General features: G+C 51.6%; 1 protein-coding gene across 1 annotated transcript; it reads right to left on the bottom strand.

Annotated features, from left to right (window-relative positions):
- Positions 1-838: 838 nt before the first annotated feature.
- P3H1 (prolyl 3-hydroxylase 1) lies at positions 839-21,485 on the bottom strand. The gene is made up of 15 exons (XM_060623784.3): positions 20,956-21,485; positions 17,881-18,033; positions 15,845-16,034; positions 15,491-15,622; positions 14,080-14,219; positions 8,451-8,540; positions 8,101-8,153; positions 7,805-7,926; positions 5,865-5,992; positions 5,644-5,739; positions 5,074-5,224; positions 2,638-2,755; positions 2,154-2,229; positions 1,721-1,861; positions 839-1,303 (listed from the first exon to the last, which is right to left on the bottom strand). The coding sequence occupies exons 1-15, from the start codon at positions 21,418-21,420 to the stop codon at positions 1,169-1,171; spliced, it is 2,190 nt and encodes a 729-aa protein (XP_060479767.3). The 5' UTR covers positions 21,421-21,485; the 3' UTR covers positions 839-1,168.
- Between the last annotated feature and the right edge of the window lie 15 nt (positions 21,486-21,500).

Here is a 21,500-nt window from a genome sequence, read left to right as displayed (position 1 = left end):
AGGCCCCTGAGATGCCCGTCTCATTGGCCGTCCTTCTTGCCTACTCTGTGCTGTGTGGGCCTCCTTGCCCTGCCCCTGCCTCCTCTGGGCCTGACTCGCTTTCTTTCCTACCTTGAAAGGTCACACACACATGTGGGATCACATGCACACGTTTCCACATTTGTTACCTGTCTCCCCCCACTAAAATAGAAGCTCTGTGAGGCCAGGAACTTGTTTGCTACTGTATTTCCAGCACAGGCACTTCGCTGGCGCTCAGGACATCACTCCTGGTTGAGGAAATAAATGAGAACTCAGAGTGCAGGTTCCCAAACTCCATACCCCACAGCATCTCAAGCCCAGGAGGAGAGACAGGCTTGTGGCCAGGGGAGCCGTCTGCTCCTTGTCTCCCGGAGGTGTGCGTTGTCTTGCACACGAAGGCCCTGAGGTACGGGGACTCTGAGGCCAGACGGCAGAGCAGGACGCATGTGGCTGACATGGAGGCATCACGCCAGAGCACTGCTGACCAGCTGGTCGCTGCCAGAGAGGGATTAATAATAATCCCTACCATTCATCCAGAGCATTCCAGTGTACGAAGTGCTGTCACAGCCGATACCGAACCCGGGCCACACAACTGCCAGGAGGTGGGCAGAGCGAGCACCGGGGTCCCCATTATACCGATGACGCTCTGAGGTTAAGTGTCTGGCCCACGGCTGCACAAGAAGTGGCCGAGCCGGGCCCTGAGCCAGGCGTCCCCACACGGCACCGGAGCTGTATCCTGCCCAGAGCGATCTTTATCAAGTGAAAGTTCCACAGCAGGTGGACATATTTCTACCCTCCGAATAAACTACTGAGTAAAAAAAAAACCCCACAAATCATTTATTCTTTGGTTGTCTACACAGACACTCAAATACCGTAGTGCTGTCATGTGGCTGCCTGTGCAGGCCTCCGGGGGCGGCTTGGGGCCTGCGTCCTGAGCCCACAGCCGGGTCCAGAGGAGAGAGGGCCGTCCTGCCATGTCCACTTCGGGGAGCAGTAGCACCGTGCGGATAGCCGTGAGCAGGGTCCCGTTGGCCGGGCAGCAGATGGAACCTTCTCACTGCTCCGCAGCCCCCAGGGGCCGGCCGGTCCAGGGTACAGGACGTTTACTCCAGGTGGGTCTGGCCACCCACCCACAGTGAGCCGGACGCTGTCAGAGCTCATCCCTGCGCCCCGCCTCACCGCCAGAGAGAGACTCCTCGACGGGCTGGGGGGGCCCCTCCTGGGGGAGGACCATCTCTTCGGGGTTGAAGAGCATCTTCACCAGGTCATCTGCCTGCACCCTGTCCTACAAGGACAGACCCGCCTATTCAGAGAGGCCTCGGGACCAGGCACTCCCCTCTCTCAGGCGCTACTCACCCGAGAACAAGAAAGTCTTCCTCCCTGGCTTCTGAGCTCCTCTCCTTCCCAACAGCTCCTCCTCTCTGGGCGGACAGCTGGGGTGCTGCCCAGCCAGGGAGTCAAGCACCAGGACCGTCCCTGATCCTGGCATCCCTGACCTACAGCCCCGTTTACAAGTAAGGAAGAAGGGCCGGGGAGGACAAGGAGACGTGGCCACGGTGACACATCGCTGGAGGGAGGGGCCTCTGTGGACTCAAGGCCTGGGACTCTTGTCATGTCTAAGCCACTGGCAATGAGACGGGAAGGTGGGAGCAGAACCCGAGCCCTTCCAGGAACAGACCACAGCGGTACCAAGTGCTCTCACCCGCTCACTGTGCCGGGCGTCCAACGTGAACCACAGGGCGATGGCACAGCGCTGGCCTCTGGTGACAGCCCTCACTCCGTGCGGGTTTTCGGTGCCTGAAGAGAACCCCACAGCCCTTCCGCACTGGGGCTGTACTTCTGCCTGAAGGAGACACAAAGTGTGGGGTGGTGGGGTGGTACATGGGATGGAGACTGTAACCTGCCTTCAGAAGGGACACGGGATCATCAGGGTCCGGGATCAAGGGTGGTTCCTCAGCCTGGTTTCCCAAAGACCAGAGCTGGAGAGGTGGCCATTCAGAGGAGTAGGTGACACATCTCAAAGCCTCACCCCCCCCCCCCCCCCCCGCCGGCTTGAGGAGGGGAGCCCTGGCCGCTGGGCCCATGGCACTTTGGGCGTTTCTGTCTCCCAGGGATGGGGACAAGGGCATACTCACTGTCACAGTCTTGGCGTCTAGTTCAGTGAAATAGAAGGTTCCTCCATCGAAGTCTCCATTTAGATAAAGAATAGCACTGGGAACAACAGACAGTGTCTTGCCAAGGGTCTCCTCCTCCTCCTCCCCCCCTCCCTTCCCCTCCCTTCCCTGCCCTTCCCCTCCCTTCCCCTCCCTTCCCCTCCCTCAACAACCCACAGCTCCAGTTCCTTCATCTCCAGGTGCTCTCAACCAGCAGCTGGAGGATGGCTTCATGGAAAGAGAGCCTTCTAGACCCTTCTCTGAAGCCTCAAACATGACCCCAGCCTTCCCACCCCTCTACCCTCACTCCAGAGAACCCGCTGTCCTTCTCATGACACCACACTGGAATGACTCCCTAACTGTCTGACCTCCTAGCCAGAGGGCGTGGGGATAGGGATTGGATTCTGGGGACAGCTGGGCCCACAGCCCCGTGTGCGTGTGTGTTGGGGAGGGGGACAGCTGTCACCTGTAGTCCCGGAAGGTGTAGGCAGGGGGCTCCTTGATGCATACGAGGGCCTCGGCGTTCAGGATGCAGTTGTCCACGTGGACTGGGTGGCTGCTGTCCTTCCTCTCAGCCTGTGCCTCTGGGGCCGGGGTAACGCACATTAATGCAGGGACACCTCAGGAGACACTGCAGCTCTCCTGTTGGCATGGGGGGGTACTTCCCCAAATGTGTCTGGGTCTATGGAAATGGCCAACGAACTAGGGGGGGTCTCTGGCTCAGCCACCAGCCCAGAGGCCAGGACAAATCTGCAGGTTTCCCAGGAAGGTTCTTGGTGGGGCAAACAGGTGCAGCAAGTAGGGTCAGGAGGCTCTAACCAAGGGGCAGGTTCCTGGGCTGAGCTGCCAGACCCCAGCTTTCTGGCTACAATACAAAACAGGAATCCCCAGAGAAGTAAAAATGAGGAGTCAGGAGGGTGGCAGGATGCAGGCAGGGTACGGTGAGACTCCATATGCAGTGGGAGACAAGGTGAGGACGGTATGGAGGGGGAACAGATAGGAGCAAAGGTAAAGAGTTAGCAGGGTGCCTGGGTGGCTCAGTCGGCTGAGCGTCTGACTTTGGCTCAGGTCATGATCTCACGGTTAGTGGGTTCGAGCCCTGCGTGGGGCTCTGTGTTGACAGCTCGGAGCCTGGAGCCTGCTTCAGATTCTGTGTCTCCCTCTCCCTCTCTCTCTCAATCAATCAATCAATCAATCAAAAGGTAAAGAGTTAGTCTCAGTAGGGCTTTGCAGGTGGAGGAGCCACGCAGGAGGAAGGTCGTGAAAGAGAACAGACGGCACATACTCTAGGACGCCAGGCAAGCACGCACATCACACGGAGCCATCGCCCCCAGCGCAAATGTCTGGCATGCCCTGAGCAGACTGGTGGCCCTGTCGGGTCACCATAGATTCCTCCTATTTGTCCCCACCTGTGCAGCCAGTCATCAGGCCCTGTCCCTCCGCCTCCTACACCCCCCTCGTGTCTTCCCTTCTCTTTACTCCCAACACCACCTGCCATCTCTAGGCCTTTGTCCTCACCCACCCAGGTCACGGCTGATGGGCTTTCCTCCCTCTGGCTTGATCCATGCCCTCCGAATCTCTCAACACAAAGCAGCAAAACTAACCTTGTAAAAAAGAGGTCTCACCGAGTCCTTCCTGCTTGATGACTCTTCCCAGCTTCCCACTGCCCATGCCCCCAGCTTGGGATGCTGTGACACATATAGTTGTGTATCTGACACATTCCTTTGGGTGTGTCCAGATTTTGATAGAAATCCAAACCTTCCGGGGGAGAGTAAAGCTCTCTAATCCCTGCCACCTAGCCACAGCGCATCAGTGCCGAGAGCCTCTGAAGGCTGTGGCACGACAGATCTAGCTGTAGGCCACGTGTGACCCCCGCCCCCCTCCACGGGCACTGGCCATCCCTCACCCCTCCTCAGGACAGCAAAAGGGATAGAAGAGAGGGCGAGTGGGCAAGGACTGACCTTGAATCTGCTCTGACTTGGTTTTTGTTTTGTTTTAAAGATTTTATTTTTAAGTAATCTCTACACCTACTGTGGGGCTTGAACTTACAATCAAGAGTTGCATGCTTGGGGTTCCTGGGAGGCTCAGTCAGTTAAGCATCTGACTTTGGCTCAGGTCATGATCTCACGGTTTGTGAGTTCAAGCCCCGCATTGGGTGAGCTTGAGTTTTGGGCTCTGCGCTGGCAATGCGGAGCGTATGTGGGATTTTCTCTCCCTCTGGGATTCTCCTCTCTCCCTCTCTCTGCCCCTCCCTCACTTGTGCACTCTTTCTTTCTCTCAAAAAAAAAAAAAAAAAAGTTGTACGCTCTCACTGAGCCAGCTGGGTGCTCCTTAATTTTCCTTGATTTATAAAATTAGATCTCTCACAGATTTGGTATTTAACAGGTGGTGACAGAGAACTTGCAACTTAGCTCATGATTGATCTACACCCCTGTACGTCCAACACCACTGCTGAGAACCAATGGCCTACAGGATGAAAACCAAGTCCTGAATGTAGTTCTCCATAATCTGGCTTCTGAAGGCCTCCCCAGTCTTATCTGACTACCCCAACTTCACCCCCACTCCCCAGAAACGGCCACTTTCTTAGCCCCCACCACCAGGTTGTCCAATGCCTGCCCTCGTTTGCACATGCTGTTCTCTCTGGCTTAAACAACCTCTCATCACCTGCGCACTCCACGGCTCCTATTCATCCTGCACAACTGTCATCACCTCCTCCGGGAAGCCCTCCTGTCCTCCCGGTTGACTGTAACTTCCTGGGCTGCACTGATTGCACTGGGCTGCCGCTTTCTGGTTCCCCAACTAGGATGAAAAGGACCTTGTCCTGTTCCTCCCCACGTCCTCGGCACCAGTGCCAGGGCACAGAGCGTGTGCAGTGAGAGCGGCAGGGATGGAGAAGGCCCACCTTCGATGGCGGTGCGGCACACCAGGTGGGAGTAGGAGAAGTAGAGGGGGGTGTCCAGGCGGAAGTAGGACTCCATGACGCGCCGCACCTTCTCGGTCACGTTGTAGTACAGGTGGGCGCTCTGCAGGGGAACCTTCCCTTCCTGTCCCAGCTGCCAAGGAGACCAGTGGTCGGCTGCCCTGAACGCCCGTCTGTGGGCTGACGGGACCCACCAAGGCAACAGGCCCCCCTCCCTGTCCCTCGCCCAAAGTGCCAACGCTGCACCCACGCACAACGGCCCCCCAGTGTTACACCCGCCCCTCCTCCACCCTTCTCTTTATGAACAGTTTGTGCAGCCCTTCAGAAAGCACTCTCCCGGCTCTGGACACTGGTCGGTCTTGCTGCCTCGCTCTGATCACACTGAGTTTACTAGCCGGGACACAACAGTCCACCTCCCTCAACTTAATTCATCCTGTGACAGGCAGACACCTTCACCTTTCCTGCCTCCACCCCCAAGTCTCCCTTCTCCCAAAGCCTGAGCGTCCCCTCTCCCCATCCCCCACACTCTAGAACACTGAGTATTGATTTTACCTTGAGGGCCTTGAAGACAGTGACTCCATAGAACTTTTCACTGGGGGTGTGTGGGGAGGTCTGACCCCGGTAGCCATCTCCTGAGGTCGCTGCTGCCTACAAGGCCCAAAACACAGGACATAGACAGGGCAGCTGGGGTGGTTAAGGGTGAGCAGTGAGGGGCACTGGTGCAGGGGAGGCTGGGCCTTGGGGTGAAGGCGCGGTCACCGGGTTTCCCTTACATTGGTAAGTCTCTGCAGCTCTCGGCACTCATCATCGGAGATGACACCATCCATCACCACCCTCTGGGAACCATTCAAGACTTTGGAGTTCATGGTGAGACTGATGCCTTCGTAGAGCAGGGGGCCACCTGCAAAGCAGTCATGAGACTGGGCTGAGACCTGCAGCAGTTCTGTCCAGACACTCTCCATTGGATGGGGATAGAAATTCCAGGTGTTTCCAGGTCACCAGAGAAACCTCCTACTCGGTCACTTCCAAAGGTGGGGTGGCCAGGAGGACAGAACTGGGAGCTGACAAGACAGAAGAGCCAAGCGCTAGTCCTGGCTCCCCTCCCAAACAGTTGTTGGTTCTTGGGCCTTTGCCAGTAAGGAAACATCACCAACACATTCCTAAGACCATGAGCCCCAGAATCAGAAAGAACATGCTTATTAGCTGTGTGACCTTAGCAAGTTACTTAACCTCCCTGAGCTCTAATTTCCTCATCTGGAAAATAGCATCTACCTAAGTCTGATGCTTGTTTGATGTAAGAGAACAACAAGGCAAATTAAAAACCTAGCACAGGGGTGCCTGGGTGGTTCAGTCAGTTAAGCGTCTGACTTCAGCTCAGGTCATGATCTCACAGTTTGTGAGTTCAAGCCCTGCGTCGGGCTCTGTGCTGACAGCTCAGGGCCTGGAGCCAGCTTCTGATTCTGCATCTCCCTCTCTCTCTCTCTCTGCCCCTCCACCGCTCACACTCTCTCTCTCTCAAAAATAAACATAAAATTTTTTGAAAGGGGAGCGGCTAAATTAGCTGCCCCGTTTCAAAAAAAACAAAACAAAAACAAAAACAAAAAACGAGCACAATCCCTGGCACATAGTTAATGCTCAAAACTTTAGTTCCCATCATATCATTGTCACCAGCAGCAGCGGTATTTATTTACAATGGGGACTTCCATCTGCCCAACCCACCCCCCCAGGCAGTTATGAGGATCCAAAGAAACAACAGAGTGAAAACGGAGGAATGCGGGGCCAATTCTTTTCATATGCTAATCTTGTTAAATTAACCACTGTCAATTTAAGCCACAGCAGAGCAAAGGCCAACCTTCTCTTCTATTTCTCGTGGCCTCCCTCCTTGCTGGGGACCCACTGGAGACGCAATTCAATTCCATCTATTTACTGAGGCTGCACTGTGTGCCCGGCCCCCGCGAGGGTCTCACACCAGAAGGTGGCACCTCTTCCAACAATTATGCACACGGGCAGACCTTGTGCAAGCACAGACAAGGCTGCCAAGGAAGCGCAAAAGGAAGACGGAGGGGATCCTCAGGGCTGGGAGATTAAGAAAGGCTTTGTGGACAGAGATGATGGGTGGGCCCTGGGAGGAGGGACAGGCTGGCAGATGAACAGAAGGTATAAGCAGGGGAAGAGCTCAACATGAGGTGAAAGGGGCAGGCAGGGTGGGTAGGGGCAAGGTCCTTGTATTTGGAAGACTGGTCTAGCCACGTGGCGGGGGAGGGGAAGGACAGACCAAGGAGGGACAGGAGTGCTCTGACAGCACCGGGGCCTGCAGCACCGGGAGAGGAGAGGCCTAGGGAGACAGGTGAGGAAAAGCAGTTTCAGTGCAGGTTGGAGGGGGCAGGCACGGGGGCAGAGCCCTCGGATCTGGAGGCTTGGTAACAGGGTACATGATGGAAGCGGTGGGGGGGGGGGGGGGCGGACAGGATGAGGTCTGTGCCGTAAACACTGACTGCAGTGAGCTGAACCAGCGTTGCAGTGACAACAGGAATCCTATCTCTTAACCAAAGACCAATCGTCAGTGCCCCTTCTGGGTGGAAGTCCTGGTGAGTTAAAAAGGGCACCAGGCGAGGCTAAGCCTGGCACAGGTCCCGGGGCTGGTCAGCTAGCGCAAGGACACCAGCTTGCTGCGTACATGACAGCCACAGACCCCTAGGCTCTGACCTCTCACCTTCCCGGGTCAGCCTGCTCACATCCAGCGACTCCTTGGTCTTCTCCTCCACCAGGGTCTCAATCTCCTTCATGAGGTTTCCGATCTCCTGGGAGATGCGGACGGCTGTTTCCCTTTCGGACCTGTGAGCACGGCCACCCTGAGCACTGTGTTCTGGGGCCACCCTGGCTCCCACCCCAGCCTCCCAGCCTGGACCAGCCCACCCCCCTGCCAGGAGTTCACATCTGCCTGGACTCAGGAAGCCTCGAGTGCCTCATCAGGCCGGTCCAGCCATGCAGTTTCTTCAGGGGCCTCACTTTTGTTTCTCTTGCAATCTTTTGGGAATCACCTCTTCTGGAGTCCATGAATCCTAAAAGCAGAACAGGAGAAAGATCAACACTGTAGAGCGACCTGCATCATCCTCCAAGGTCTCCATGCGTAGATTAGGGCCTACGGGAGGACCCGCCTCATCGCCTGCCTCCTCTCAGGAGGTAAAGTGAGGTGTGGGAGCCGGAGTCACCCCTGGCTGCCCAGAACTCCCCTTTGTCTTCCTCTGCCTCTCGTCCACAGGTTTCACAGATCCCATGTCTGGCTCAGGCCCCTGATGGTTTTTGCCCAGAGTCACACAGCTAGCCCCCTCACCCCCAGCTCCTGCATCCTGGCTCACCGGGTCAACAAAGGGAATTCCGAAAACATCGTAAGCGAAGAAGAGCAGTTCTTTCTCCAGCAGGCTGCGCTGTCGGTACTCCCGGGCACTCTGAGGAAAAGGAGTGGAAGGAAGGCCCTGGAACTCAGTCCTGTCAGCTCTGCAGCAGGGGTGGGGAGGGGGAGGTCCAACCCCACATTCTGCGCTGTTGCTCCCTGTGTGACCCGAGACTCCTCTCCCACTCCCACTATTACTAGTGTGTCTGTTCTCCAGCACCTCTGTGCTCCGGGTTCCTCTGGCCTGGCACAAGCAACACCTCTGAAGGTGGCATAAGACCCCCTGCCTCCCCCCATTAATCTCTGAGACAGGAAATCTGATGATTCTCAGGAGATGGGGAAATATTCCTCAAAGAAGGAGAGTTCTTTCTGGACTTCCATAGGGGTTCAATGCTGAGGCAGGAGACCTAGGTGCTCCGTGACCCATGTGTTATCACTTAACCTTTACAGCCACCTTTGAAGTTGACAGTATCATTTTAGAGACAAAGACGCTGAGGAGCAGAGGGGATATGTGACTTGTTTAAGGTAACACTATAGGAAATGGGGCAGGGACCGACATTCAGACCCAGGTCTTCCCAATCCTGAAGCCCATGTGATTTTGGTTAGGCCCCTGGCTCCTCTCAGACTCTGAGCAGACCGGATCCCTCCCGGAGTCCCACGGCTGCAGCTACAACAGCAGGGTCTGGCCTTCCGGCCCTCCCCACACATGCTCACAGAGAGGGCTTACCCAGGGCAGAGAAACTAAGTACCTTCCGGGGACACATCTCTCCCTAGGTGCCCTGCTAGCCTCCAAGCAGCAGAAGGAGGAAAAAAAAAAAAGAAAAAGAAGACACCATCAATTGAAAGAAAAGATTAGGGGAGTAAGGAAAGTGTTAACAAGACATCAATGAGTTCTACATCATGTATCATATTTACCCAACGGGGAGATGGAAATTTTCTCCTAAGGAGTTTAAGTGGTTCACCAAGTTCTAGACACCCAGCTAGGTGCGTTCTCCCATTCAACCCTCTCCCACAGCTCTATGAGGCTCCTAGGAAGCAAATCCCACTCCTATGTTTATTCACTCGGCAATGATTTGTGGAATATCAGCTATGAGACAGGAACTGTGCCAGCCCTGGGGTAATGCAGGGCCAGAACCGGGTCACCACCACCAGCCAAAGGCCACTGTGCGAGTCAGCCCATCTCCTGGAGCCAGAATGTTCTCATCTATAATGTGGGAGAATAGCGCCCCCTACCAGGGCTGCTGCAGTGATTAAATAAGATGATGGGTGTGAACCACACAGCACAGTGCGTGGCCTGGGACAGGGCTCAGCAAATGCTAGTTACCTTCTTTCCAGAAAGGAAAGTTCTAGTTAAAAGTGGTTTATTTTCTCCCTCTGCTCCAAACTCACTAATATGACTATAAAGTGGAGGGAAAAGGGTCCTAACTGAACAAGACAAAGGCACCTGAAGCAGCACCCTCTCAAATGAGACGGTCCCCACCTAGTGGCCAAAGAGGACAACTACAAGGTCGGGTCTCCACAGGAGAGGGGATCGCAAAGGAAGGGTTATTTCTTCTTTTTTTTTTTTAATTTTTTTAACGTTTTATTTATTTTTGAGACAGGGAGAGATAGAGCATGAACAGGGGAGGGTCAGAGAGAGGGAGACACAGAATCTGAAACAGGCTCCAGGCTCTGAGCTGTCAGCACAGAGCCCGACGCGGGGCTCGAACTCACGGACCGCGAGATCATGACCTGAGCCCAAGTCGGCCGCTTAACCAACTGAGCCACCCAGGCGCCCCGAGAAGGGTTATTTCTATTAGAGACTCGGGATTCCAGAGCCAGGAAGGAAGAACCTTGCTTTTTTTCCTTCAGGGCAAGCTGGTGGCCCTACCTCACCATATGAGAATCAAATGAAACAAAAGCTGTGGAAGAATTTTTCAGACTAAATGCCACACACATCGGAAGAGTGGTTATTTTCAACAGTAAGCTCCGCAACAGCCACAATGGGAAGTTGGCTACTGCCTCATTCTCTGCCTCCTTCTCCTGGTGAACAGGGGAGAATTTAGCTACCTGGGGCTGGAGTACAGACAGGGCAGACGTGTGAGGAAAGCGCCCTGCTCCACCTGTATGTACCTGAGTTAGGTAGGCAGCACCACTCATGTGTCTCCAAAGCCGGAAGTTTGGTTCTAATTAGATGGGAAGATGGAGAAGTGAACCATTCTGCCATCGCCGCCTCCTATTCCATCTAGACAGTTCCTTCCTCCAGCCACCGCCTCCCTCGGCCCAGCAGCCCCCCTCTGCCTTGCCACCGTAGCCCTGTACTGGTCTCCTGCTTCTAGCTCCTTCCTGTTCTGAGCCTTGCACCGTGTCAGCTGGTCGGGCTACTGTTTAAATCCCTTCGCGCACCCACCACTGTCTGCCTTATGGAATAGAGGCCAAGGTCCCGGGAAGGCACTCAAGACCCTTCAAAATCTGACCCTCCCAGGCCTCGTTGTCTGTAACTCCCCAGTATCATCTTCCATTTATGTGGGACAATCGTCCAGGTTGTCTGCCCATGCTGTTCTTCATCTAAAAGGCCCTTCCTTGCCTCATTCACCTGCTGAAGGCTTTTAAAACCAAATGTCAACGGCACTTCCTCTTGTGAAGCCTTCCATGACTTGTCAGTCGATTATTTCCTTTTTTTTTTCAATTTGAGAGAGCGAGAGAGGGCACATCATCAGGGGAGAAGGGGAGAGGGAGAGAGAGAGAGAGGGGAAATTTGAAGCAGGGTCCACACTCTGCATGAAGCCCAATGCAGGTCTCGATGCCATGACCCTGGGATCATGACTTGAGCCAAAATCAAGAATCGGATGCTCAACGGACTGAGCCACCCAGGCGGCCCAGTCGATCATTTCTCTTCCATGATTCCACTACAGCTTGCATACGTATCCACTATTAGATTTACTACGGTATTCTGTAAATTTTGGATTAAATACCTTTCAGTATCATCAGTGCCCTAAGGTTGTGCTTTAGATGGCATTCAAGGGGCACTTGGGTGGCTCAGTCGATTAAGTGTCTGACTTCAGCTCAGGTCATGATCTCACGGCTTGTGGGTTCGAGCCCCGCGTCAGGCTTTGTGCTGACAGCTCAGAGTCTGGACCCTGCTTCAGATTCTGTGTCTCCCTCTCTCTCTGCCCCTCCCCTGCTCGTGCTCTCTCTCTCAAAAATAAACATTAAAAAATTTTAGGTGGCATTCAAAAAGACACAAAAGTAATACATTATAGTGACTCCAGCTCAGGTTATGATCTCACAGTTCATGGGACTGAGCCCCATGTTGGGCTCTGTGCTGACAGTGTGGAGACTGCTTGGGATTCTCTCTCCCTGCCTTTCCTCTCTCTCTCTGTCTCAAAATAAATACATATTAAAAAAATTTTTTTTAATGTGTATTTATTTTGAGAGAGAGATACAGTGTGAGCAGGGGAGGGGCAGAGAGAGAGGGAAGCACAGAATCCGAAGCAGTCTCCGAGCTGTCAGCACAGAGCCCGACGTGGGGCTCAAACCCACGAACTGTGAGAGCATGACCTGAGCCAAAGTCGGACACTCAACCAAGTGAGCCACCCAGGCACCCCATCAAAATAAATAAATATTTAAAAAATCCCACATGTGTAGCTATAAGAAATCCACAAAGTGCCAACAGCCATAAATACAAACATTTTGGTCTCTCTCCCTACCCAGGACCTGTAGGCCCATTCCTTGGGGGTAATTTGACGAGCAATTTCTCATCAATCTGTCTAAAAAGTATACAGTTGAAAAAATACCTATGTGTTTTAAAACACACAAATAGGATAGAATATAACTACAGATCTCTTTTGTTTTCCTTACCTAAAACAGTCTCATGGAGACAATTTCACAGTGGTGCATAGTAATCTGCTCATGCAATAAGACAGGTGTCTTGTATACCATTGAACAGATGTACTGCCATTTACGTAGACAGTTCCCAAACTGACGGCATTTAGCGTGGTTCAGTTGGTTGCTTTCAGTGGCAAGGTTCTGATGCATATCTGTGCCCGTTTACCTCTGCATACCGGGGCAACTCTGCTGCGGGCCAAATCTCTGGCGGTAGAATCGCCAGTTAAATGAACAGTCCCACCGACAGTCCCGCCAGCGGCGCGGGAGTGTGCTTGCTTTTGCACCCCCTACATTTGTCCCAGAGATTTGGTGCATAAGCAAATGGGTTGCCTCTAGAGTAACAGTAGCTTTTGGCATCTGTTTGAAAAACTGGTCCAAAGTTACTTTTACACAGTATGTAGACAGGGTTTGAGAGGAGCCAGCAGAACACAGGCGACAGGCTCATTCTCCTGTTCTGAAGTCTCACTCATTCTCCTATTCTGAAACCAGGGATAGCTCCTGCAGTGACAGGCCACCCCCTATTTCAAGAGATGGCTGAGGTAAGAGGTGAGGAAACTGGCCACTGGCTACTTGTGTCATATACCATCAGTAAGGCCCTCGTGATGCTACCTGTCCACAAAACACTTGGGAGATATTTGTGCCTGTTGGCTTACAAAGTGCATTTATACTCAGTGTGTCATTTGACCCTCACGCCCATCTTGTGTTAAACAGAGAGTAAGAACCACAATCCCATTCTATGGAAGGAAAACCTGAGACTCAGAGGGGCCATGCCATGTGCCTGAGATCCCACACGACATGCAGAAGTTTATACAGCTAGTAACTAGAGGAGCAGGTGCTTGAGCCCAGACTAGTGACTTCAAATCCAACTCACCGTTCTGGGCTCAAGAAGAGGGTCCAGGGTGTGTGCAAGGCGTATGTGAAAATATCAAGGATCATAGTATCACATTTCACTAAGTTTAAAAACAGAACTTTCGGGGCGCCTGGGTGGCTCAGTCGGTTAAGCAGCCGACTTTGGCTCAGGTCATGATCTCACGGTCCGTGAGTTCGAGCCCCGCGTCGGGCTCTGTGCTGACAACTCAGAGCCTGTTTCAGATTCTGTGTCTCCCTCTCTCTCTGCCCCTCCCCTGTTCATGCTCTGTCTCTCTCTGTCTCAAAAATAAATAAATGTTAAAAAAAAAAAACAAAACAAAAACAAAAAACAGAGAACTTCCTATGTTTCTAAGTGCAAAAATGATACCATTCGCTGAAGGGAATTTAGAAAATATAAATGGGCAAGATACAAACATCACCCATATTCCACCACCTAGAAATGACCACTGAACATGTCAGAGAGTTTCACTTTGGTCACTGGGTCTGCTTGGGAGGGAGTCGGGCATAGTGCTGAGAGAGGGAGAGCTCAGCTCACACAATGGCAGAAAGAAGGGACAGGGAGGAAACGCAGGCAAGAAAATAGGTGAGTGAAAAAAGAGTTTAGCTTGAAGTAAAAAAACGATAGATGTTGGCCAAACAGTATCAAGTGTCAAAGCAGAGGTGCCAAGAAAGGGGAAAAGGGGTGCCCGCACTGCAATTCTGTTTTTCTTTTATGACTCAGACAACAGACTTCGGGGCCCCGATCGCACTGAGAGAGGCTGTTCCCTGTCCAAGCAGTGCCAGACCGCACCCCGCCCCCCTTCTGCCCTCTGGTCTGGGTTCGGCTCGCAGCTGCCAGAACTAAGGCAATCTCTCACCTCACGGGGGCCAATGGATCTGGCTGGTTCTTCTCCAAGCATGGCTGTGTAGTAGGCCAGATTCTGGTTCATCACCTCATCGTCGGGGAAGAAGAGGAGGTAGGTCTTGGCACATTCAATAGCCTGTGTATAATTCCCAACTGCAGAGCAAAAAAAAGAGACGGCTGGGAAGAAAGGGTCTAATCCTGGGTACCAGGAACCACTGATGCCGAGTCTCAGTGCTGCTCGAGGCGGTGATGACACACAAGATGGCCCTGCTACCTAACATAGCTGCTTGATCTGAGGGGGAAATTATAGAATAAGAACAGAAGTTACATAAATACAGAATATAGAATTGATTTAAGATGCTCAACATCCTCAGGCCTGCCTAATGTTTAAAAAAATTTTGTTAAATGTTTTATTTATTTTTGAGAGAGAGAGAGAGAGAGAGAGCATAAATGAGGGTGGGGAGCAGAAAGAGAGGGAGACACAGAATTTGAAGCAGGCTCCAGGCCCTGAGCTTCAGCACAGAGCCTGACATGGGGCTTGAACTCATGAGCTGTGAGATCATGACCTGAGCCGCCCCTCAGGCCTGCCTAATGTTGAATGCCCACATCTTTAACATTTCATAAGTAATTTAAACACTACCCTCACATGAGACCAATTTCACGAACATTCCCATTTTCCTACCTTCTTTTCCCTACAGATTTTCAGAAGATGGGGACAGACCAATAGCAGATTGCCTCTCTGACAGGACAGTTCTCACGCACATGTGTTGGTCTCCCCAACTCAACTAATAAACATTTTATACTCGGGCCGCCTGGCTGGCTCAGTCAGAAGAGCATGCGACTCTTGATCTCAGGGTCGTGCGTTCAAGCCCGTAGAGATTTCTTAAAATAAATAAAATTAAAAAACAAAACAAAACACTAGATGCCTATCTTCTAAAAAAAAAGAAAAATAAATAAACACTTTATACTCTTGAGCGTGTGGTGATGCTTAGCACACAGAAGGAACTCAGGAAGGATCTGCTCATTGCTGCTTGTTTGGATACTGGCAGTCCCCTGCCCGGAGCATCAGCACTGTCCTAGGGAGAAGGGCTGGAAAATGTCCTGTGGACTGGTTTAAATGGCAGTAATGGTAGTATATACCCTTGCCTTTGCTCTATCTTAATTCAGATGGGAAATCAGGTTATAAATGTTATAGAAGGCAGGAGAGAGGTCCTAGGTCCTCTCCCAGCTTTGCCGGTTGCTGGCCTCGGCTCCTGGGGCCAGCCCCTTGTCACAAAGCACCCAGGGGTCACCTGGCTGGGTGCCTCCCAGAGTCACAGTGAGAAGCCAAACATGTTGAAGCAGCACAGGGGCCATCGTCCCTGCCTACCTTGCTTTGGGCATTCTACTGAAAAGCAGCAGAGAAGGAAGAAAGCCGGTCTTACTGTTATAGTAGGCAAACTGCAGATAATTATAATGTGATGGGAGGAAGTCTTCAAAGGGCTTCTCTCGGCTTGGGTGGGAAGCCAGCTCCGTGACGCAGTTCTGCTTACAGCTGAGGACCTGGATGTAATGATCTGAAAGGAATCAGAGGGGTAGTAACCATCAGGTCGACCTTCAGGATTCAAATTCTGGTGAAGATGAACACGTTCAAGCGGAGGGAACTTTCAGGCCCATCCTCAGACGGCGGGGATTGAGGCGGAAGACGCCGTGTGCGCATCGTCAACCCGTGGCCCCGGGAGCCCCCGGGCGGCAGGGAGCCCCGGGCGGCAGGCGAGGGCAGGCCCGCGGCCGCGCACCTGCGATGGCCTGGAAGAGGTCCGCGTTGTACTCCAGGTAGTTGTAGCCGTCATAGTCGTACGGCCCCTCGCAGAGCGCGCGGCACTCCGCGTCCGCCACCGAGTACTCGCGCAGCGCCGCCTCCAGGTGAGCCACGGCTTCGTGCGGCTGCTCCTCCGAGTAGAGCCGCACTCCCAGCCGGAACTCGTGCTACTGGGAGGAAGGGGGGACTCAACTGCGGGCCGCACCCAGACCCCGGCCCGCGTGCCCCCACCCCTACCCCCCCCCCCCCCCCCCCCCCCGGCCACCTGCACCTGCGTCCTCATGGCCTGCCTCGGGTTAGGGACGCAAAACGGTGGCTGCTACCCAGTGGAGGCCTTTCGTAAATGTCCTTCACAGGTTTCTCTGGACACTCAAAAGCATTTAACTCAATCTCGATAAAAGATACACGGGAGTTCGTTGCAATTTTCTTGTACTTTTCTATAGGGATAATAGTGTTCAAAATAGAGATTTAATGAAAAAGAACTCTTAGATGCTAGAATGAGGTCTGTGCCGATGGTAGCGACCTTTCCAGCATAAGGGGTGATGTGGGCTGCAGATGACTGTAGCATGGGTTTTGCTATCTGTGACACATAGCTCCCATTCTCGTGTACAGCAATTTTCATTTGCCACAGAGTCACTAAGACACACACACACACACACACACACACACAAACTGTGTGTAGTTGTATAACATATTTGATGTACACAATTTACTTTTAAAGTCATTTTGGTATTGTTTGTTTCTAATATCTCTATTTCTAAACTATTAAAACTTGAGAGAACATAAGCTCTTTACAAAATGCTATTAGCATCACAGATAATATCTCTTGTGGGACATGGATTTCTGCTAAACAAATAGAATAAGATCATCAAGGAACACTGCACCACTTATTGTAGTGAAAGCAAAAACCTACACAGTAGATTAATACAATTATGCAAAAAATGGACTGTCATGCAACCATTAAAAATTGTATTTTCAAAGAAAATCTGAAGCCATGAGAGAAGCCTCCTGATATAGTGTTAGTTCAAAAAGGATTTTGAAAAATACGTATACAACATGATACCAAATTAGGTTAAAAAATTAAGATATAGTGGAGGTGCCTGGGGGCCGAGTTGGTTAAGCATCCAACTCTTGGTTTTGGCTCAGGTCCTGATCTCATGGGTTGTGGGATCAAGTCCTGGATCTGGCTCTGTACTGACAGTATGAAGCCTGCTTCACACTCTCTTTCTGTCCTTCTCTGACTTGTGCCCTCTTTCTCTTTCAAAATAAATAAATAAACATTAAAAAAAATTAAGATACAGAAGACTTTAAAAATAGGCTAAAATATGAACTACTGGTTTTCTTTTTTTCTTTTTTTAATGTTTATTTATTTTTGAGACAGAGAGAGAGAGAGAGAGAGAGAGAGAGAGAGAGAAAGACAGAGTGTGAGCAAGGATGGGCAGAGAGAAATGGAGACACAGAATCCAAAGCAGGCTCCAGGCTCCCAGCTGTCAGCACAGAGCCAGACACGGGTATCAAACCCATGAGCTGTGAGATCATGACCTGAGCCAAAGTCGGACGCTTAGTCGACTGAGCCACTCAGGTGCCCTGAACTACTACTGGTTTTGTTAAGATGGCAGTATTATAGATGATTACTTTCTCCTTTGTACTTACCTGCATTTTTCTAGTGTTGTACAATGAACATTTACTACTTCTGTAATCAGAAAACAAGCCTAGTAAAAGTCACTTTAATAAAAAAAGAGAGAGGGGGGTGCCTCGGTGGCTCTCCGTCAGTTAAGCATCCGACTTCAGCTCCGGTCATGATCTCACGGTTCATGGGTTCGAGCCCCGCGTCGGGCTCTGTGCTGACAGCTTGGAGCCTGGAGCCTGGAGCCTGCTTCGGATTCTGTGTCTCCCCCCCTCTCTCTCTGCCCCTCCCCCGTTCATGCTCTGTCTCTCAAAAGTAAACAAACATTAAAAAAAAATTAAAAATAATAAAAATAGAGAGAGAGAAAGGGACAAAGTTTTTTTCACCATATGGGGTTTGGCCTCAAGATCCTTGAAGTCAGCCTCCTTCACCCCAGACATGGTTTGGTAATAGTCCAGATTCTGCCGCATCTCCATGTGTTCAGGATTGCCCACGAAGAAGGTATGTGCAGCTGCTACTGCTTTCTCCAGCTTGTTTATCTAAGAATAAAGCACAAGAACATAAGCCTCACATCCAAGCCCTGAAGGTTTGTGTCCAAATGCACAGTCCACGGTAAACAGGAAATCCCAGCCTTCCTGAGCCATCCACTCAAACGGTATGCTCTAGACCTTGCCAGCCGCAGAAAACACACCTACTACAGGAACTACATACCAGAAATTAGGAGTACAGGGCCCTGGGCAGAATTAGCCTTTCTCAAATCAGGCGTAGCAGTTCCCCAAATCATTGGAGGTGAAACCTTCAATAGTGTAAACATTCTATTTTTATTTATTTTTTAATTTTTTAAATGTCTATATATTGTTTAATGTTTACTTATTTTTGAGAGATAGAGACAGAGAACAAGCAGGGGAGAGGCAGAGAGAGAGGGAGACACAGAATCTAAAGCAGGCTCCAGGCTCTGAGCTGTCAGCACAGAGCCCAACACGGGGCCTGAACCCATGAACTGCGAGATCATGACCTGGGCTGAAGTCAGACACTTAACCGACTGAGACACCCAGGCACCGCTAAACATTCTTTTTTTAAACAAAGGTCATATTGTGGGGGGAATGCTATGGAAGATTGACTGCCCAAATAATATATCCTCAAGATTCAGATGTGGCAACTGAGCTGAAAAATGTGTAACGCTTCAAGAATTTAGTAGTAGAGGAGAAAGAACAGTTAACAACGACGCCGTGTCTAAGGATTTCCCTAGAAGATACTTTTCTTTTTTTTGCATAAAATATAATCAAGTGTTTTTGACACATTCAAGGAAAAGATGAGTGACTGAAAAATCCTAAGGTCTTATACAAAATCCAGACATGGCATCTTCTGACTCAAAGCCTGGGGCTCACGAGGCTAAAACAAGTGGTTATATTGAAACCTGAGGAGAAAAAATTGTGCTACATGCCACAATAATGCCCATAGCAATGGACTCAAGCATATCGGTGTTACACAGTTTCCTATGTAGAAGCTAAAATAAATCACTGATGATCTAATGATTAACATGGGCTTAAGTGTCAGACAGATCTGTGACAAAGCTAGGTTTAATTAGTCACTTGCTGGGGCTTTAGATAAGTCACTTAAAGTTTACTCTCTAAATTCAGTTCCCTAATCTGTCATCTGCAGATAGCACTCACTAACTCACAGGGTTGTTGAGAATGTTACACAAGGTGATATACACGCAGCTTCTAATACATGGAGCTGGGCACATACGAAGCGCTCAATAAATGTTAGCTGGTATGATCAATATCCTAAAAATTTTTTCCTTTTCCTCTTACCATCAGAACTAGTAAATGCACATTAGATAAGGAGTTGGCCCTGGCTCTGACCCTAAAATAGCTAGGTAACCTAGGGTCAATGGTCGCCATCTCTGTACTTGTTTTGTTAATTGTACAATTAGAAATTCTCCCACGCCTGTCCCCTTTATGGATTTATTCTCCCACTGTTATCTTTCTACATTGCTCGTGCATTTTCTCGTTCTCTCTTCTCTCTCCACCCCCAGTCCTACTTTACTAAGCACCAAGGCACCTAATTTCCTTCTCTCGTGTGGACAACCCACACTCATCTCCTAATGGTTCACCCCGCCACCTCTTTCTCCTTCTCCCAAGGCTTATTCCACCTTCCAGAAATAGCATTCTAAAACCTGACACTGGCTCCTGAAGCCTGCAGAATTCTCTTCTGAGTCTGGCCTCACTTTACCTGGAATGGCCATTCTTCCTCTCCTCTAGTGAGATTTAGGACTGACCTCAATTGTCAACTCTTCTTTCAGTCTCCCTGGTTTCTCTGAGACAAAGCTAGGTTCTCCCTCCTTTGTGCTCCCACAGCCCTATGTACATACCTTTTTTAGCCTCTTCTATAGTGATTCTTAATAGGGAAGCGATACGAAACAAAACAATGTAAAGTTAAGCATTTTAATGACCTGTAGGAGAACTGGAATGTAGTAGGTAGTCAGGAAACATTTGTCAAAGAATTTTAGAAAGTGCTGTTAAGTGACACGACCAAAGACATGACCCACTTATTTTGGTTTCAAATACAGTACTTTCCCAAGTAACAAGGAGGAAGGGAACAGAATTGTGTAAGCAAAATGCTTGTGGAGAGGTGGAAGTCTGGTCTCCACAGTTCTCTTAAGTCTCTCTTTAGGTGGAATTGAAGGTCTGTGAAACTATGGATATAATAAATATGCAGCACGGCTCCTCCTTCTTTGTTTCCCCCCGATAAAATGGGTCTAATAATAGCACCTACCTTACAGGATATTGACAAGATCTGGGCAAATAAATCAATAAACACAAAGTTCTTAAAATAGTGTGTGGAACAATGTGCTGGCTATCATCACCACCACCACGCAAGCCAGGGACGCTCCAAATCCATGTATACACTTGGTCTTAAGCCACTCTGGAATTCCTAAAAATACTCATTTTCTTTGAAAACCTGACAATAGCCAGAGGGTCCCCCCACAGCCTTAGTGGCTAGACAGCCCCTACTGGCGACGTGGCAAACTCACGTCCTGAAAGAGAGCTGCAGGAATCGTGTGGCAGGAAAAGCATCACTGAACAACGAACCGGAAGGAAGATATTGTAGAAAGGTCCTAGCTTCTCACTCGGACACTTACAATGAAATCCGGATGAGAGACCCAAGCTGCCGCTTTAGTTCCCTCTAGGAAGCCTCCCGGGGGATACAAGGCCAAGGTTTGCTTGGTCGTGCCTTAACCCCACGCTGGACCTTTGGGGTTACCATCTGCCTATGTGAACCTGGCGTAGCAGGTCTTCCGGCAGGGTCCCTCTTCTCCCTGGGTCCGAGGAGAGCTCCCCGGCCAGGAGGCCACCTTCCCTCTCCGCGGATACTTCCCCGGCCCCCCAGGTTCGCCCGGGTCATCTGCAACCACGCCCAGAAGGATCCCTGTTATCCAGGGCCGGACAGGTCTGCACCTTGAAGTAGGCGACCTGCAGGTAGTTGTAAGGGCTCCGCTTGCGGAACTCCAACTCCAGCTCCTCGCTGAGCGAGTGGGCGGCCGGCGGGCCGAGGCAGCGGCGCAGGCAGGCGGCACGACGCAGCAGGCCCCCAAAGAAGCGCAGGTCGTGCAGGGCGGCGGCGCCCGAGGCCTGCGCCAGGCTCGGGGACGAGTCGGGGTCCACCTCCCACGGGAGGTCGGCGGCACACCGGGTGCGGCAGCGCAGGCGAAGGGCGCGCAGGGCGGCCCTCGAGCGAAGCGCCCGCTCCATGCTCAGGACCACCCCAGCCCAGTCCCCGCGCGCGTAGGCCGCGGTCCCCTCCGCGAAGAGCAGATCAGGCGCAGGCATGTCCCATCCCGTCTCGGACTCGACCTCGGCCCGGGAGGCAGCGGCGGCAATCGCCAGCAGTGTGGTCAGCAGCCTCAGAGCGCGTGCAGCCATTGCCGCCTCAGACCTAACGGGACAGCCTGCCACCCGCCACGGAGGCCGGAGTCCCACCCCCGAGGAGCCCCGCCCACCAC

The sequence above is a fragment of the Panthera onca genome, chromosome C1, assembly GCF_046562875.1.
Source record: "Panthera onca isolate mPanOnc1 chromosome C1, mPanOnc1 haplotype 2, whole genome shotgun sequence".
NCBI classification, from domain to species: domain Eukaryota; kingdom Metazoa; phylum Chordata; class Mammalia; order Carnivora; family Felidae; genus Panthera; species Panthera onca.
This window is presented reverse-complemented; position numbering and strand designations above follow the sequence as displayed.